Source organism: Ovis canadensis, chromosome 9 (assembly GCF_042477335.2).
Source record: "Ovis canadensis isolate MfBH-ARS-UI-01 breed Bighorn chromosome 9, ARS-UI_OviCan_v2, whole genome shotgun sequence".
NCBI classification, from domain to species: Eukaryota; Metazoa; Chordata; class Mammalia; order Artiodactyla; family Bovidae; genus Ovis; species Ovis canadensis.
In genome coordinates, this window is record NC_091253.1 from 31,322,259 (window position 1) to 31,341,442 (window position 19,184).

At 51.4% G+C, this 19,184-nt stretch overlaps 1 protein-coding gene across 4 annotated transcripts in view; it reads left to right on the forward strand.

The window, feature by feature from the left end:
- The window catches only part of NDRG1 (N-myc downstream regulated 1), a 56,607-nt gene that overhangs the window by 21,496 nt on the left and 15,927 nt on the right, over window positions 1-19,184 (forward strand). For all 4 annotated transcript variants that reach the window (XM_069599827.1, XM_069599830.1, XM_069599828.1 and 1 more), the window contains 6 exons: window positions 8,061-8,166; window positions 9,885-10,005; window positions 13,683-13,745; window positions 14,471-14,531; window positions 15,942-16,028; window positions 18,220-18,276. In XM_069599827.1, coding sequence (XP_069455928.1) covers window positions 8,061-8,166; window positions 9,885-10,005; window positions 13,683-13,745; window positions 14,471-14,531; window positions 15,942-16,028; window positions 18,220-18,276 — 495 coding nt within the window. The remainder of the gene's footprint in view (window positions 1-8,060; window positions 8,167-9,884; window positions 10,006-13,682; window positions 13,746-14,470; window positions 14,532-15,941; window positions 16,029-18,219; window positions 18,277-19,184) is intronic.

Here is a 19,184-nt window from a genome sequence, read left to right on the forward strand (position 1 = left end):
TTTCTAGGAGTTCAGCTACTCTCAGTACCCCATGTAAGTGGCATCTCGCAGGGTTTGTCCTTTGTGATGAGCTTGTTTCACTTAATGTAACGTCCATTCTGTAGCCAGTGCCAGCACACCATCGCTTTCTAAGCCTGAGTCCTACTGCTCTGTTTTATGTCTAGGCTGCAACTTGCTTATCCTTTTATCCACCGGTGGACATTTGGGTTGCTTCCTCCGTCCTTTGTGTGTCTTGATTAGTGTTGCTGTGAACACGGGTGTCCAGCATCCGTTCATGACTCTGCTTTCAGTCCTTTTCCGTACATACCCAAAAGTGAAATTATTGGGTCCTCTGGTTATTGCTTTAGTTGTTCATTCGCTAAGTGGTGTCTGACTCATTGCGACCCCATGGACTGCAGCACACCAGGCTTCCCTGTCCTTCACTATCTCCTGGAGTTTGCTCACACTCAGCTCCATTGAGTCAATGATGCCATCCAACCGTCTCATCCTCTGTCAACACCTTCCCCTCCTGCCCTCAGTCTTTTCCCAGCATCGGGGTCTTTTGCAGTGAGTTGGCTCTTTGCATGAGATGGTCAAAATATTGGAGCTTCAGCTTCAGCATCAGTCTTTCCAATGAATATTTAGGGTTGATTTCCTTTAGGAGGGACCGGTTTGACCTCTTTGTGGGCCATAGATTTCTAAAATTTTGGTCATGGAGGAACCTCAAAGACGTAGTTTACCTGTTCCCTGTGAAGATAATTCATTACTTTTGTGTCACGCGAGACCGTTTGCAGAGCTCTGCCACTTGCTCCCGTCCCTGGCACAGGTGGGAGGCAGAGCGGAGAACAAGGGTAGATGCCCACCCGTCTGCACCCACCGGTGGGCACCCACCCATCTGCACCCACCCGTCTGCACCAGTGGACCTGAGGGTGGCTAGGGCAGGGTCGGGGTGGGGTTCTACATCCTCTGGACATCAGCAGAGTGAGGACCTGAAGACCGCAGAGGATGAAAGCCTGGGCAAGGGGCCGGGGAGGCAGGATGAGGGTCACCAGCCTGGGCCGAGCCCTCCCACTGGATCCCAGAGCTCTCCTGGGAGCTGGAGGCATTTTTCCAACTGTGCTTGCCTTTGTCCCTTTCACAAACGCCTGATTTGTGCCTGGCATCATGTTCAGCACTGGGGATACAGGGGCGAGTGTGACAGGCAGTGACCCCATTTCCAGGGAAGTCAGTTCTAAAGGAGTATATTGCTCAGCACCGCCCTGAGTGAGCTGCCCGTTTGGCGTTCCTGCTGCTCCGTCTGCTTCTGACAGATGGACAGCCTGAGTGCACAGAGGTTCAGTCACTTGCCTGAGGTCACGGGGCAGGGGGATTGGGGATAAAGCTGAGACTGCAGCCACTCCTCCTGAGTCCTTAGAAGCCGAGGTGGGGTGGAGTGGGGCACCCACAATATCTGAGCTAAACCCAAGTACCAAGTGACGCTTTGTCAAGGTTGCTTCCGAAAAGATCTTTGGATAAAACTGTATTCATTTGGATTTGGCTCCTGCATCCGGTTGACTCACGATGTTTATGAAGGTTTCCCGCAGATTTCCAGCAGTCTCTAAAACCGTGGGTGTGAGTCACTTCTGAAGGGCATCCTTCAGAAGATGCATCGTACTGTAAAGGCTGATGTTCTCTGGGTCCTGACGGGTTACAGCTCACAGCGCCAGGAGCAGAGACTGACAGCAGCTTGCTCAAGGGTAGCTAATGGGCGTCCCAGCCCAGGGACTCGCCTGCACACCCTGACCTCAGGTTCACACGGGGGCTCCTGCCTGCGGTGGGCTTCAGCTTCTCTGATGAGCTAGGCCAGGCCCAGGCCTTCCCAGGCTCTTTTGTTGGAATCTTTTGGGACTTGCACCCTCATGCCTGCCTGACAGATGAGGAAACCGAGGCTTTCCCATGGCCAAGAGCTGTAAAGGGGCCCCATTGAACCCAACTCTGCCCCAGATCGACTCTGTCAACCAGGACATGTACTGCAGGACTAACCCCTAGAATGGCCAATCTACGTTTCATGGACTAGGTGTCAGTACACCTTTGCAATTTTTTATCAGAAAAGACCTGTCCAGGTAGCTAATCCAAACAGTGCTCCTTTGGGTTTATGTTTAAACCCTGGACGGGGTCCTGATGTAAGGACTGGACCATTGACGTGCCTTAACAGCAGTCCACTTTTACGTGTTCATTTAGTTGGTCCTTAAGGCTCATGGAATGCAGTCCCTTCTGGGCAGATCTTGGGGGCTGAGTTAAAGGAGGCTGCTCTTCTTCACTGTGAGTGTCCCAAAGCAGCCAGTGTTATTTTTCAAGAATATTTGGTTCTTCAGCATTTTAACTAAATGGGGGCAGACTCGTTTCCTTTCCCAAAGTGGTCAAGAACTTTGTGTGTATGTGTGTGCGCAAATCAAAATACATACAGTTAGCCCAGAGGTCCTCAGTGAGAAATAGCCTCATGGCTGCTGTCTCAGGAGACGGCTTAGCCTCCAGAGCAGATGGCATCTGGGCCTTATCTCATCCTGGCTGATGTCACCTCAAATGGGCAGTTTGTTCTGTCCAGGGTGCTGTTTTAGGGCAGGTCGATGGGTGCCCAGCCAGGCATGTGATGTTCTGCCAGCAGTTCTTGAGATTTGATGCCCTCAGAGCATGGAGCTGGGTGGGCTGCTGGCCTGGGGTGCTGGGGCTGCAGGAAGGAAGTGGTTTGATCTGGCTCGGCAGAGAAGGTTCTGGCATCAGCCTAAGCAGTAGTGTTTGCAAATTTGATGAGTAGGGAAAGTGGAAGTATTTTGAGTTCTGGTTTATTTTCTTTGGCTAGAATTCTAGAATCCGGGACTATCAGAGCTGGCAGATTCTTAATGATCTAGACCTGCCCCTTCTGCTGCATGTGGGGAGGCTTTGTGGAAAGCCTCCCCGATGGGGGGTATTGGTGTGTCCGCCCATTGTCTCAGGGCTTTCTTGCTAAGGTGAGAAGTGACCTTTCCTTTGCAGGTAAGAGACCAGTGTTGGAGATGTTAAGAAACTGGTCAGAGGGTACTACTGCGATAGTCTTAAAGGTGGTCCCTCTGTCTATTCAGGTGCTGTAAGAGCTGACGTCTCGAGCACTAGCTGTATGTCACACACTGTGCTGACCTCTTTTCCTGCATCATCTCACTTAACCCTCAAAACAGTCCTTTACAAGAGGTATTGTTGGCATCCTCATTGAAAGGACAGGGTCAGAGAGGGTGTAAGGGATTTGCCTAGGGTCACACAATGATAAGCTAGATGGCAAAGCCTGACTCAGTCCTTCGAGCTGGTGGGGGCAGGCAGATCTCAGCTCACTGCTCGTAGCTCCCCACGCCCAGGGGCTGGGTCACTTCCTTTGGCCCCTCTTGGTGGATTTGCTCTTTCTAATTCCTTCCACCTGGATCTTTAGTTATTTGGATGGTTTGATTTGATGTGGTTTCCATGGGAATCTGTGTTTGTGTGCTCACCAGGGATCTCCGGGCAATGAGCTGATGTTACCCGCAGGGCCTGGGGGTGGAGGGGGTGGAGGAGGCTGGGCAGGAGGGGTGGGGGCTGGAGGGTCTCCTGGGGTCTCGCTTCTACTCTGGAGCTCCCAGTCTGGTGGAGCTGGGCCTGCGGAGGGGTGGGGGGTGTCTGATTCCCGCCTGTAGGGACGTTGATTTCCGCCCCCCCATCTCTTGGAAGCAGATCAACTCACAGGGAAAATGGAAAAGGTGACCTTTTATGAATGTCTTTCTTTGCACACAATTGCTTCTTGTTTTCCTGCCCCCTGACTGAAGGTGGGCAGAACTCAGAGGCTTGGAAATCCTCAACCCACCGTTTCCCGTCCCTGCCTGCCCCTAGCCTCACTTCCGAGGAAGCCGCTGAGACTGAGCATGACAGATGGCGGTGGCACGCATCTGGGTCAGCGCCAAGTGAGACTTAACCTCTCTGCCCTCCTCCCAGGTTTCCTGGGAACACTGTCCTGGTGGAGGGGTGGGGAACGCCTCGCCTGCCAACAGCCCCGTGGTGGGGCTCCGATCGGCTCGCCAGGTCTGTCCAGCCCAGGCCATCAGACTGACCTCATGTACACGCCCATCTCCTGGTCCTGAGGAATAAATAGGTGTCCTGGACAGGGTGGGTGCGGGTCAGCTCTGCCTCTGGTAGCCCTGTGTCTTCAGCCCATCGCCTGACCTCCCAGAGGCTCCATCATCTCATCTGTAACAATGGGGGCAGAAGCACTGTCCCCAAGGGGTCATAACAGTCTGTCACTGCTTCAGACTCAGCACGCACGCCTCCTGTTTTGTTTTTTTTTTTAAAGATGCATTAGGATCTTTTTTTTTCTTTTAGTGACTACATAAGCTATTTTTTTAAATTAATTTATGTTTCTAACTTCTGAATATTGGGGAGAATAGGAGAGCAACAGAGCAGTAAATCAATTCTTAAAAATCTGCTGTGATGCTGTTAACTGAAGACAGGTTCGGCACCCTGGGTTCGGCTGCTTGCCATTCCAAAGCCAATCCTTGAGAGACAAGGGTTGGTTGAAAAGGAAAGGTTACTTTATTCAGGAGTCCAGCAATCTGGAGAGAAGGCACACTCATGTCCAAGAACCAACTCCAAGGATTCTGTTTGACTATGTTTTTGAAAAGAGATGTGTTAGAATCTTTTTTGCTTTACGTATCATCTGGCTGGATGGCATCACCAACTCGATGGACATGAGTTTGAGCACATTCCAGGAGTTGGTGATGGACAGGGAAGCCTGGCGTGCTGCAGTCCATGGGGTTGCAAAGAGTCAGACATGACTGAGTGGCTGAACTGAACTGATCCTACGTTTTTGGTTGCGCTAGGGTTTCCTTGCTGCACGCAGGCTCTCTCCAGTTGAGGCAGGCAGGGGCTGCTCCTCCTTGTAGGCTTCTGTAGTTTCGGCACACGGGCTTCTCTGCCCCCTGGCACGTGAGATCCTCTGGGACTAGGGGTCAAACGCTCGTCCCTTGCTTTGGCAGGCAGATTCTTATCCACTGGACCATGAGGGAAGTACCTTCCTGTGCTCCATGGATGGCCCTTCTTCCCCGCTTCCTCTTTCTGTAATCCAAGAGAGGCTGTCCTCCTTGGAGACTCCAGCTGAATTCCCAGGCCGTCGCCCTTTCACCCACTGCAGATCATTTCCTGACTGTGACTTCTTGACTGCTTCTCGATGTGATGACAACATTGAAGAAAGCTGAGAAATGGAGGGGGCATGACCTCTGTGAGATCTCCTTCTCTTCTAGATGTCCCAGTGGGCCAGAGATCAAGACTTAGAAGCCCAGGAGTCTGTTCAGAATCTTCACTCAACGACCTGCAGCTGTGTACCTTTGGGTGCTAGGCTTCAGCCCCCGGGACTGGCTTTTGTCCTTTGTGAAATGGCTGTCCTAGGAGCACAGGGTCCAGACCTGGCTTTTTAGAGCTTTCCCAGAAGTGGATGGTGTCCTTCTGTGCAAATACGATTGCGTTCCTTCCGCAGTGCACCCCTCCCCTGTCAGTCTTCATAACTCACGTGCTCCTTACCCAGTGGGCAGGGAGAGATCAGTGGCTCAGCCAGGCCCACCCGTCCCCACTGTGCACCCAGGCAGGGGACCGGGAAGATGAGGGGAGGGTACCTTATTTCACAAAAAGATGGTGGTGGGGCCAGCCCAGGCATTTTCTCCTGAGCCTCTGTTCTCATGATCTGGCTTTCTTGCCTCAACAAGCCTAGACTTAATGCTGCATCTTATGAGCCCCAAACCAGCTTTCTTTGCCTGTTGTTCCCAAGGGTGCCCTCCATCCGCAGGCCATGCCTTGACCGAGGCTTGCTAGACTGAGGGGAGGGGCAGCTTAGCACACCAGCTGACTTAGAGCCTGGGTAAGTGTGTCATCCTCTTTGAGTCCAGCACGCTCAGTGTCTCCCCAGGGCCTGCTGAGCAGGCGGATTATGGAGGGAGGTGGTGGCAGCAGATCTCAGAGCTCTCCTAGATCATCCAGCCAGTTGATTTAAACCCTGGGAGCTGGTCTTTGTAGCTTGACAGTAATTGTCTCTGGGGAGGCAACTGGAACAGCCAGCCTGCAGGGAGACGTTGCAATGTGCAGTGCCTACCACGCTTTTAGTCTCAGGAGCATCTCCATAAGCAGATGGGTTTGTTATTGACTTCAGTTTATGGCCGAGGGAAGGAATTCTCAGAGAAGTCTGGTAACTTGGCCAGGGTCACAGGGTGAGTGTAGCATTGGCATTAATGTCATCCAGCACACAGTGCCCTAAACAGGGTAAGGTTTGATATTTGTGCTGACCGAGAGGACTAGTACAGCAGACTACAAATGTCACCCGTCTCAGACTTCTTCCAGCTTCCTGCTCTGTCATCCTGAGCATGGTGCTTTTGTCCTTAAGCTCATAAGATGGCTGCTGAATCCCCAAGCATCACATCCTTGTTCCAAGTAGTAGGCAGGCAGACGGGTGAAAGGAAAAACTCAAAAGGCCAAGTCTGACTCTTTAAAAAAAGTTTCTCCTCAAAGCCCCAGAAACTTCTGCTGACATCTCGTTAGCCAGAACTGAATCTTCTGTCCACCCTTGGCTACGGTTCAGTTCAGTTTAGTTGCTCAGTCATGCCCAGCTATTTGGGACCCCATCGACTGCAGCGCGTCAGGCTTCCCTGTCCTTCACTATCTCCTGGAGTTTGCTCAAACTCATGTCCATTGAGTCAGTGATTCCGTCTCACCATCTTATCCTCTGTCACCCTCTTCTCCTCCTGCCCTTTCCAAGCATCAGTCTTTCCCAGCATCAGGGTCTTTTCCAGTGAGTCAACTGTTTGTGTCAGGTGGTCAAAGTATTGGAGCTTCAGATTCAGCATCAGTCCTTCCAATGAATACTCAGGGTTGATTTCCTTTAGAATTGACTGGATTGACCTCCTTTGCGTAAATCTCTAAGCACCTCCTCCAGGCCAGACCCTGTGCAGGGCAGAGTCACCCTTTCTCCGTGGAAATCTGCAGGCCATTTGGGGAGGTGGCTAAGAAGCAGATTTGTGCCACTGGAGAAGCTGCGACAAGGAAGAGGACGTTAGCTCCTCTGCCCTGAGTCCTGTCCGGGACAGCCCCCTCTCACCTGGCGCTGTTTCCTTGTCTAAGGTTATCTCCTCTGCTGAGGAACCCAGGGTGGGCGGCTCCCTCCTGTCTTATAGATGGATCTCCAGGGTCTCAGAGGGCTTGGGAAAAGGCCGAGCTTGGGTTTGAACCCTGATGCCCCAAGCCAGTGGGGACACTGCCCGGCCTGGCCTATTTTTAGAGGGCACCATGTGGGTCAGCTGAAGAGACAATGGAGAATGCGGCCCCCACAATGAACCATTGTTCCCACGGTGGCTTTAGAGCCAGGGCTGGGCCTGGCAGATGACCTGTGGCCCCCACTGGGGGCTGGACCATACTGCATCCTCTGTGGATTTTTCCAGCTCTTGTAATGCAAGCACTCAGAGGAAGAGAGGGCTGGGGAAATGAGGGACTCGTTTTTTGGGGGGCATAAGGCTGGGACCCCTGTGCTGAGGGCGGGCCTGGGCACTAGGAGGGAGCCTGATACACCCAGTATCATCCCCTGTAAAGCACTCACCCTCCCTAGGAGGCTCTATTATTATTCCTATTTCATAGAAGCAGGGTAAAGCCCAGGAGATGCTTCAGGCATCTTCAAAGAGGAAGCCTTGTGAGACCTTGCATCACTTAGCCAGGGATGGATGGAGAAGGGAGAGAGTTTTTGTTAAAAGCACAGATAATGAGCTTTTCCGCTCTCAAGGTGGAACCTGAGAATTTGGGTGTATTTCTTTATTTTTGAGTCAAGGTCTTCAGATTGGCGACCACTGACCACAAGGGATGGGAGGGGTGGGTTTCTGTGGTCACCCTTCATCCATCTCTGCTTCTGCAAGTGATTTCTGTGACGAGAGAGCTCTGCCACTCAAAGCCCAGGACCAAATGAGAAGCTTCTGCAAACCGCAATGGCATGCTCTGGGTGTCGGTAGTCAGTAATTACAGCCATACCATGGCTTTGGGTCCCACGTGACAGGCCGGTCTGTTTCTTCTCTCCCCAGGAGCAGGACATCGAGACTTTGCATGGCTCCATTCACGTCACGCTGTGTGGGACCCCCAAGGGGAACCGGCCCGTCATCCTGACCTACCACGACATTGGGATGAACCGTAAGTTCCGAGGAGTTCTGGGTGAGCCAGCTCCTGCCAGGGCTGGGGGACACGGTCAGCTAGGAAGGGTGGATGTGGGGGCGTCCAGCTCTTTCTCTTTTGCTGGGACTTCCTGGAGCTGTTCTGGGAAGAACTCTCACTACGGGTAGTGCTAGTGACAAAGAACCCACCTGCCAATGCAGGAGACCTCATGAGATGCAGGTTCCGTCCGTGGGTTGGGAAGATTCCCTGGAGCAGGAAGTAGCAACCCTGTCCAGTATTCTTGCCTGGAGAATCCCATGGACAGAGGAGCCTGAGGACTATAGTCCATGGGGTCGCAAAGAGTTGGACACGACTGAAGCAACTTAGCATGCAGGGGACTTCCTAGAGATGTTCTGGGAAGAATTCCTGCTACAGAACTGGACAAGCCTGGAATGTGCTGCCCAGGGACCTGGAGAGGCTGGGAACTCAGGAACCCTCTGCGTCAGTCTGTGTGACAGGGACTGCTTTTAACGAAAGCAAGCTGTAGATTTTAATATTTTCACAGGATTGTGTAACCACCAACACCGTTTTAGAGCAGTTTTGAAAAGTGAAGTGAAAGTGTTAGTTGCTCAGTCACGTCTGACTCTTTGTGACCCCCTAGACTATACCGTCTGTCCATGGAATTCTTCAAGTGAGAATATTGGAGTAAGTAGCTATTCTTTGCTCCAGGGGATCTTCCTGACTCAGGGATTGAACCTGGGACTCCTGCATTGCAAGCAAGTTCTTTACTGTCTGAGCCCCCAGGGAAGCCTGTCCTTTTATCTGTCACCCTCCCAATCTCCCATACCCTCCAACCCCTGGCCACCACTAGTCTACTTTCTATCTCTAAGATCTGCTTATTTTGGACATTTTTTAATCAGTGGAATCACACAAAATGTGGTCTTCCTGTCTGGCTTTTTTTTTCGTGATTTGTCCACATTGTACCATGTATTAGTACTGTTCTCTGAATGAGACCACGAGGTGTGGACCCGTCACGGATTACTTATCTGTTCTGAGCTGTTGGGCATTTGCCCTGCTCCCACCTTTTGACTATTCTGCATGCTGCTGCTGTGAATGTTTAGACTGTGGATTCTTATGATTACCAGGAAGTGCTACCAAAGGTGGGCTTTTTACTGATGGAGGGGGCCTGGAATAAGATCAGCTTAATATTACAGTTACAGAAAGCAGAAATGGTACTGTGACGATTAGGGAGGAAAGTATAGGCCTTCCTAGTCTAGTGTGTGTTGCAAGCTAGGTGTTTGCTCAATTCTTGATCAGCAGACTGCCTGACTGACATTTTTTTCCCGCTATAGCTTCTTAATACCTTGAGGCTAGGAATGATGTCGGTCACCAAAAACTGTTTTCCTCCTTCACTCTCATTCCTCTTCTATCAATCTCTTCTTTTCCAACATGTCTTCTGCATAGCCATAACCATCTGTACCAGATCCCAAGCTAGGTCCTTTTTTAAAAAATTTTATTTATTGGCTCTGCTGGGTCTTCGTTGCTCTGTGCAGGCTTTCTCTAGTTGCAGAGAGCGGGGCTACTCTTCACCGTGGTGTGCGGGCTTCTAGCCTTTTATCTGCAGAGGACAGTGGGAAAGAAAAGGTGACCATTCTTGAAAGTTCCTTCCGTCTGCCGTGTAGGCGTGAAACAGAACAGACACAGACTTCATTCTCTCCTAACTTCTTCCTCTGCTCTCTCGCCTGCCTCTTCTCCAGACAAAACCTGCTACAACCCTCTCTTCAACTCCGAGGACATGCAGGAGATCACCCAGCACTTTGCCGTCTGCCACGTGGACGCCCCCGGCCAGCAGGACGGCGCTGCGTCCTTCCCCACGGGGTAAGAGCAGGGAGCCTTGGGCCCCGGGAGGGGGGCAGGAAAGCCGTGCAGGGTGGAAACAGGCGGTGGGGGGAGTCCTTAGGTTTTAACTTCTTTCTTCTTCATTATGATAACAGTTATATAACTTACATTTCCTGTGCTTAACCATTTTTCAGTGTATTGACACTAAGCACATTCACACTGTGGTACAGCCATCACCACCATCATCTCCAGGACTTTTTTATGAGCCGAAACTGAAGCCCCACAAGCATCATACACTAACTCCCATCCCCCACCGCTCTGGACACCCTGTCCCCGGCCTCACAGCAGCCCTTTTACGCTGACTTTTTAATAGGTGTTTGTGATCGAGACAGAACTGAAGTGGGAGGGGTTCTTGACAAGATGAAATGGTTAGCAGAGAGAACTAGAAAGTTGGGCAGAAAAAGGGAGATCATTGTTGGAAGTAATATTGATGAAGTACATCCTGTGACCAGGCTTAATCATCTTTATTTGCAAATGTTATTTGCATTTAATCCTTATATAACTGGTGCTGCTAGCTCCATTCGCTAGAAGGAGAAACTGAGGCATGGAGGGGTTGACTGCCTTGCTCAAGGCTGTGTGACTGTTTTAACTGGAGGAGGGGGGTGATCGGATTTGAGCCCAGTCTGCTGAATCTAAGGCTCATCCCCTCTTTGGGAACATCAGGCTACCTTATTCGTGGGTGTCTACAGTTCCTGCTCCCCCTCGGTGTATGACTGGCACAGCCTTTCAGTTCTGGCTGTGAAACTGAGGCCAGTCTTAATGAATGTACCGGACAGTCAGGGTCACACAGGAGAGGCAGAATCCTGCCACGGTGTGATCGAACCAAGGTGGGAACAGGTTCTTGGGTTTAAAGTCTCCCAGAAAAGGCCTTCTTGGTCTCCACAAAAAGATCTCGTTTTTCTGGTTACTGTTCTGAATTATCCTTTTCTTTCTTTCTTTCTTTTTTTTTTTTTTTTTTTTAACTGAAAAAAAAAAATTCATTGGAGTATAGTTGATTTGCAGGACGTCCCAGGTGGCACAGTGTTAAAGAATCCGCTTGCCAATGCAAGAGATGCTAGAGACGCAGTTTCAATCCCTAGTTTGGCAAGATCCCCTAGAGAAGGAAGTGGCAACCCACTCCAGTATTCTTGCCTTGGAAATCCCATGGACATAGGAGCCTGGTGGGCTATGGTCCATGGGGTCTCAAAGAGCCAGAAATGATTGAGCAACTAAGCACAGATGATTTATAGTATTGTGTTGGGGCTTCCCTGGTGGCGTAGATTGTAAAGATTCTGTCTGTATTGCAGGAGACCCGGGTTCGATTCCTGGGTTGGAAAGATCCCCTGGAGAAGGGAATGGCTACCCACTCCAGTGTTCTTGCCTGGAGAATCCCATGGCAAGAGGAGCCTGGTGGGCTACAGTCCATGTGGCCGCAGAGAGTCAGACACGACTGAGTGACTTAGTGTCTGATGTACAGCACAGTGATTCAGTTATACATCTACATATATTCATCGTATTTCAGATTATTCTATTTTATTTTAAACTATTTATTTTGTACTGGGGTATAGCTGATTAACAATGTCGTGATAGTTTCAGGTGGACAGTGAAGAGACTTAGCCATACATATACATGTATCCACCGATTTATCCTAAATCATTACTCTTTCTCAGAGAGGAAGGGAAGGGACACCCAGAGATATAACATACACGTTATAAACTTAGTAAAGCAGCAGATGAAGACAAAGGTCTGTCAGCAATCTTTGCTTGGCCAGATTGAAAGAGTTAGGGTGACCCAGTGGCTCTTAGCTCCTGATGGGGACATTTTAAAAATATTCTGAAACCCTGACTCCACTCCCAGGAATTTTTATTCAGTTGACCTAGGGTTTAAGGTGCTGGGTCTTTGTTCCCCAAAGTCACCATGCAATTCCAGCCTTTGGCTTGGTGGAGGGTGGGATAGGTCCGGCTCCTGTCTGCCTCTTGTGGATGGGGGTCTCCTCGGTCCTCCAGGGTACACGCCCTTCATCCCAAGGCTGAGTTGGCAAAGCAGGGATGGGGGGCGGGGGGTGCCTGGCTGGTCCTCCTGCCGCTGGAGTCAGCTTCCTGCACGTGGGGGCCTCCTGAGTAAGTGTGGGCATGGAGCTCTGGGGAGGCAGAGCCAGCCTAGAAATGGGAGATGATTGGGAAGGAGAACCTGGGTTCAGCGTGACGTGGTGGATAGGGTTGCTGCTGGTTGAGAGGAAGGAGCTAGGCGGGGAAGTGGCTCCGCGTGGGACTGGGGGTTGGACCACTCGTGTCGCCGTTGGAAAGGCGGGCACAGTGGGAGCAAGAGATCCCTTCCGGGCCCTGCTGAGGAGCTGGTGATGGGAGCCTCTGTTGCTTCCTGCATCCGGCAGAGGGGACGCCCTGGCCCTGAAGTCAGACCCAGGCGGCCGGCAGACTCCCTGCTGTTGTTGTTGCTCAGTCCTAAGTTGCGTCTGACTCTTTGGGCCCCTGAGGACTGCAGCACGCCAGGCTTCCCTGTCCTCCACTGTCTCCTGGAGTTTGCGAAAATTCATGTCCATCGAGTCGGCGATGCCGTCCAGCCATCTCGCCTTCTGTTGCCCCCTTCTCCTCCTGTCCTCAGTTTTCCCCAGCCTCAGGGTCTTTTCCAGTGAGTCGGCTCTTTGTGTCAGGTGGAGCAGGCTCCCTAACCGCCCCAGTGTGAGCCCTCACACCATCACCCTCCAGCGCACCTGCTGTTGTGGGCCAGTTTGGAACAGAGGGGAGCTCCTCCAGCCCTCTGTCAGCAAAGTTTGTGGTCCCAAAGGATGTGTGAATCGAGGCGTCTCGTGCCTTGAACTCTCCAGGCCTCCTTTCCTGATGCTGAATTAGCCCACTGTGTCCACCCCGTCAGGGTGGTATGCGTTCTCCACCTTGTGTCCCGGGCACCTCTTGGGGAGAGAAGTTAAGAGGGGGTTTCCGTAAGATCAGGAACACTTCCCGGCAGGGCTGCCAGGGAACCTCCTTTGAAACCCTTTGAGCTCCAAGTCCCTGTTCATCTATGAAACCAAGTCACTTTTCTCTTAGCTTCAGTGATGTTGATCATCTTTATACAAAGGAAACCATAGCAACCTTAGCGATTTGTTGTAAAGATTAAATGAGCCTGTGTGCTGTGCTCAGTCGTTCAGCCGTGTCTGACTCTTTGTGACCCCGTGGACTGTAGCCCACCAGGCTCCTCTGCCCATGGAATTTTCCAGGCAAGAATACTGGAGCAGGTTGCCCTTTTCCTACTCCAGGGGGTCTTCCTGACTCAGGGACCAAACCTGCATCTCTTACGTCTCCTGCATTGGCAGGCGGAATTCTTTAGCACCGCGCCACCTGGGAAGCCAGATGAGTTTGCAGTGCTCATCTAATGCTCAATGTGGGACCTGGGATATAGGAAGCAGTTTGTAAAGGGCCACTTTACAAGGCAGAGGGTTTGGGGGGATTAGGATGGAGAGCATCCTTGCTCAGAGGAACAGGCTGATGCACTGTGGGGGTACCTGGAATAGGGGCCACGGAGGGACTAGACTGAGGAGTCTGGGTGCACAAGGCAGGTTGTCACACCGTCCCTGCCCTTCAAGTGTGTTCCGGTTTGCACTGTTTATTTCTGCTGGGGTCTGAGCTCTCGCTAACCGCCTCTGTGTGCCTTCTCCCAAGGTACATGTATCCCTCCATGGACCAGTTGGCTGAAATGCTCCCTGGAGTCCTGCAGCAGTTTGGGTAAGAGCTTGCTGAGAAAGGTGGCCTCGAGCTTCTGTCTCTCCTGGGGCCTTGATCTGGCCCCACCACTGAACTGCAGGTGAATGTTTAAAGATGGGGAAGAAATCAGCTTGTCACACTCTGCAGACAGTGTCTTTCTCACAGTCTCTTTACTCCGATGTGCTTCTTGCAAGTCGGGCTCTTCTCCCTGAGGAATCCACCCCATGATGGCAGCCACTCAACCCACCCTTTCCTCACCTCTCTTCTCATATTGCTTTTTCTTTCCCATGGAATGTTCTGGAATGGGTTGCAGGCCCTTGTTTCTTCAGTGCTCATTTCCTTCTTCTTTGAGCCTTTCATGTGATGATAACACCTCAGAGTTCTTGCCCAGTTCACTTGCCTTCCAAATTTTAGAACCCAAAATTCAGCTGAAGGGTGGGGAGAGGCAGTCCAGGGACTCGGCCTTCCCGTAAATGACCATCGGGTGCTGTCTGAGCCCGGCCGCGGTCAGGAGCAGAGTGAAGGGAGGGGAGGAGTCTTCCCGAGGTTGTGGTCTTCTGTGAGGCTACAGAGTGCGTGGCATCGCAGGCCCTCCAGGGCACGTAAGGCGGCGTGGTGCCAGCCACCCTCGGGAATGCCCAGGACAGATGCTGGGAGAGATGGGGCTCCTCAGGGCAGGGGGCGAGGACAGCACGGCCTCACATCGCTCCCCTGCCTGGGATGTGAATTTTTATTTCTGCTTCTAGGCTGAAGAGCATCATTGGAATGGGAACTGGAGCAGGTGCCTACATCCTCACTCGCTTTGCTGTGAGTTTTCTTGCTTTAACTTTCTATTTTGTATTGGAGTATAGTGTGTTAGTTGCTCAGTCGTGCCCGACTTTTCGCAATATCATGGACTATAGCCCCTGCCAGGCTCCTCTGTCCAGGGATTTTCCAGGCAAGAGTATTGGATTGGGTAGCCATCCCCTTCTCCAGGGGAACTTCCCACATTGCAGGCAGATTCTTTACCATCTGAGCCACTCGGGAAGCCCCTGTTGGAGTATAGTTGATTAACAATGTTGTAATAGTTTCAGGAGGCGACTCAGCCATACACACACAGGTATCCATTCTCCCCCAAACTCCCCTCCCATCCAGGCTGCCATATAATGTTGAGCAGAGTTCCGTGTGCTGTGCAGTAGGTCCTTGTTAGTTAACAAGAAACATTTTTTAAAAATATGTTTTAAATAAAATTAATTCAAGATTAAGGCAGAAAATTGGAAAAACCACAAATAAAGAAAAAAAAATCACAAAAGGGAAAAGAAAATGAACCATAATTCCATTTCCCAAGGGAGAACCACAGTTCGCACAAGGCTGTGTGGTCCAGAGTTCTGTATGCCCGTGGCATGTGAGGGCTGTGCCCCTAGGTACGCAGCAGTGGCCCTTTCCCCTTCACTGAAGCGCCTCACTAGACAGATGCTTTATCATCGTCCTGACTGTGACCAGGGCCTCACACCACTGAGTGTTGTGTTGTGGCCCTTCTTTGTGACAGCTGCATAGGTTTTGTAGTCAGGAAAGTCTTGGATGGACCCTGACTGATGCTTAACTAATCAGAGATGCGTGTGTTAGCATGATGCGTGTGTTAACGTCACTGACATTACTCGGGGTCCACATCAGGGGCTCTCAGATCCTTTGTATCCTGACCAGACATTGTATTCAACCATATGTAATCTGATGGCCTATTATTTGCTGGACTTTCTAGAGGTTAGGAATGCTAGCATGAATACAAAATGGTCTGGCTGTCTAGGCTCTGAGCCCACAAAATACAGTCTCAACTCTATCGTAGATTTCTATCTCTGAGAAGTAAGGGGATTCTTACTGATTCCTGAAGAGCTGAGTACCTTGTCTGATTTATGACCTCCGTGGTGTGATGTGCCCATTTCACAGCTGGGGAAGCTGAGGGGCCGCGGGGTGAAGTGATTTGTCCCAGGCAGGTCTGCCAAGTCTGTGTGCTTCGACTCCTCCCACGGTTTCCTCTTTGCGCTCTCTCAGAAGTCCCATGTAGTATCTGCTATGCTGGAACCTCAGTTTTAGAAGTTGGGGGGCACATCCAGAGCATCAGCCTGCTCTGGGGGTCCACACGGACCCTCTTGGACTTTTCTCTGTCTTTAGTTTGATTTTAAAGTTCACAGTCTCTCCTGTGGCTGGGTTGTCTCTCTCACCCTGTGCCTTGAATTGCAGCTCAACAACCCCGAGATGGTGGAGGGCCTTGTGCTCATCAACGTGAACCCGTGTGCGGAAGGCTGGATGGACTGGGCTGCCTCCAAGGTGAGCCTGGGGGCCTGGGTCAGCCATGGGTATCCCAGCCTGCAGAGGGGCAGGTGTGCCCAACTCTGCCTGGAGGGCAGACTGCAAGGAACCTCTCCTTGTACCCCCCTCCACCATCCCCAGCAAAGAAGGCTGCTTTCCTCTGCTTGGCTTTGAATAGTGAACATGATCTCAGCCATGTGCCATTTGGATTTCAACAAGACACTACTGTCCAAGTCAATAATACCAGTGGGATGTGGGTCTCCAGCCAGCTTTGATAAGGAGAGCCTGGGTTAAGATGTATTTACTGGGGACGTAGCATATGTTGGGTTTATATTAAGATGCTGAGACTAAAAAGACAAACAAAACAAAAGACAAATGTCTGCCACCCCAGTCACCCACATATGATTAATTTAAAAATCTATATATTTTATGCCACTTAGTTTTACGCCAATAATAATTAGCTAACATGTGTTGAGTGTTTATCAGGTTCTCTTTCTACGCTCTGTGGCTATATCTGCATGACCTCATTCAATCCTCAGTCACCCCAGGAGTGGGGATTGTTGTGACCATCTTATGGAGGAGGAAACTGAGGGTTGCAGGGTTAGGATGTTGTCCAGGGTTGCACAGAGCCGGGCAGTGAGAGAACTGGGGCCAAAGAGGACCCCTTGGACTCTGGGGTCCTCGGATCACCCCTCAGCTGGGCTCACCGCGGGCCCCGCCTCCATCAGCAGGTGCCAGGTGCCCACCTGGAGCCAAGCTCCACAGGGCAGGAAACGCAGAGAGAACAGGCACATCCCTGCCCAGGCAAGGGCCCTTGCTGTCTCGGGAAGCTCAGCTCTGGCTGGTTCCTTGTTTATCTTTTAAAAATGATCATTGTTTTTTTTTTTTTTTCATAAAGGCCCCAGTATTTGCCAAGGAGAAGGGGAAACTCTTCCAATGGAAACAGGACAAAGACTTTCAAGCCGGGGTTATCCTGGCTTCTCATTTGGAAAGTGTGTTTTTGCCAAGGTCGGGGTGGCTGTCGGGGACAGGGAGTGTGAAGGGGTCGTGCCCCTCCACAACCTCCCACCCTACCCTGGCCACTCTGATATTTCATTTCTTCCTGGAACATTCTGCCAGGACACGGGAGCCCTTTCCTCCCGCTGGCATGATATTCAGGAGCGGAACACACTCCCTGTTTTTTATTTTGTTTTCCAGCAAAGGGAGTGACATTGCAGTGGGCCGGTTTGGCTTCTTGGTAGCTGTCCTGTGCCAGACGTGGGGCTGGGCCGTTGACCATTGGCTGATGTGGGCCTGAGCGCTTTTTGTGGGTTTTACTGTTTGCGCTGTATCTTTCCTTCTCAGCTGCAGCCCTGGTAGAAGAAGACCTCTCTCCCGGGGGTCTAGTGTGTGTCAGACACTGGGGTCAGATCCTGGGACGTGTGTAGTTGCCTCGTGTCACCCTCGCCTTGGCCTCATGACTCTGAGCTTCCCGGCACCCCGGTTATGATGAGAGGTCTGAGGTCCAGCGGCTCTGTGATGCGACCCCCCAAACCCAGGGTCACACAGCTAGGAGAACACCCAGGTCTAGAGCTTCTCTCCCCTACCAGTCCCTGCCTGACACTGAAGTTGGTCAACACACATTTATGGAGCGCCTACTGTATACTTAGCACTTACGGAGTTCTTGCTGTATGCCTAGCATTTGTAGAACTCTAGCTTTGTCAGTGGGAGCAGGTAAAGAAGAGAAGGTCAGAATATTCAGAGAGGAAACTAGCTTGAGAGGGAAAAATCTGGAGGATGACACAGAAAGGATAGTTGGGCATAAACAGATCCTGTTGTATAGACCAGCAACTCAGTGTGCGTTTGGAAGCAACAAACAACACCCTACTCTGCACCCCCCGCCACCTCTTGCTGAGGACTCGGTGAGTTGTGGCCTGGTGGAAGCTGGGAACTTGTGAGATCTTTGTTCAGACACATTTTCTGCACATCTCCTGTGCCCCGGGCTCTGAGAGTAAGGAACGGATGGAGGGCCAGGCCACGTCTGCCAGGGCTCCAGGCCCCGTAGGTAACTGGAGACGGGTGACCACCTTCCATCACGGGGGTGACCCCAGACTTGGATGCGGGGGAGCCCATGCCGCTGCTCCGCCCCAGGGCAGTGGGGTTTGCTGACCCTGTCTGGCTGCTGCGACAAATGCCTGCGATCTAATCCTGCCTGCTTCTGTCCTCCCAGATCTCCGGATGGACCCAAGCCCTTCCAGACATGGTGGTGTCGCACCTCTTCGGGAAGGTGAGCGTGTGACCTGACGTTCTGTTGTTCAGTCATGTGCTGCCCCACGCAGAGGGCACGGAGCGAGGGGACGACCCCTGACCCTCCCCAAACAGCGAGTCGTGACTCATCCACAGTCGTCAGGTCATTCCTTCTCTCTCCCTCTCCCTTCAACAGAAGTGTTTTTAAACAGCTTTATTGAAGTACAGCACATATTGAAAGTATAAAATGTGACAGATTTTGGCATTCGTATACACCAGTAAAAACCATCACTGACGCCCAGGTGACTAACGACACAGCTTCCCCCAGGACCTCCTCGGGGCCACCTTCTCTTGGTTTTCCTCTGACCCTCTTTGGGTCGCTGCAGACTCACCAGAATTCCCTAGTTTTATGTAAACAGCATCACACTGTATGGGCTCCTTAATTTTTCAATCTGGCTCCTTTCAGTCCACTTAATTATTTTGCGATCCATCTGTGTTGATGGGCATATTGAGAGTTCATCCCTTTGTTGTGTTGAGTGGTGTTCTGTGGTGTGGGTGGACCAGAGGTTGTGTCTCCATTCACCAATTGATGGACGTTGGGTTCTTTTTAGTTCTGGGCTATGACAAAGCCAACAGCAAGCACATCTACGGACCGTGTTAGCCTCAGTCCTAAGGGACTCTGATTCGTGAGAGAAAGACTTTTTATTCCCAGTTATGGATATGTATGTATATATACACTTTCCCCCCCCTCCAGTGGTGAATGAGGAAACTGAGACCAGAGAGGTTGAGTGACCTGTGTGAGGTCTCACAGCCAGCGAGAGGGGCTGAGATTGGAGCCCATGAGTCTGGCTCCAATGTGGGTTCCCGTAACCAATGCAGGATGCTGGCCACCTGTGCCTCCGCTGGTACCTGGCTCTCAGATGGGCTGTTGTGCACTGAGGCTGGTCT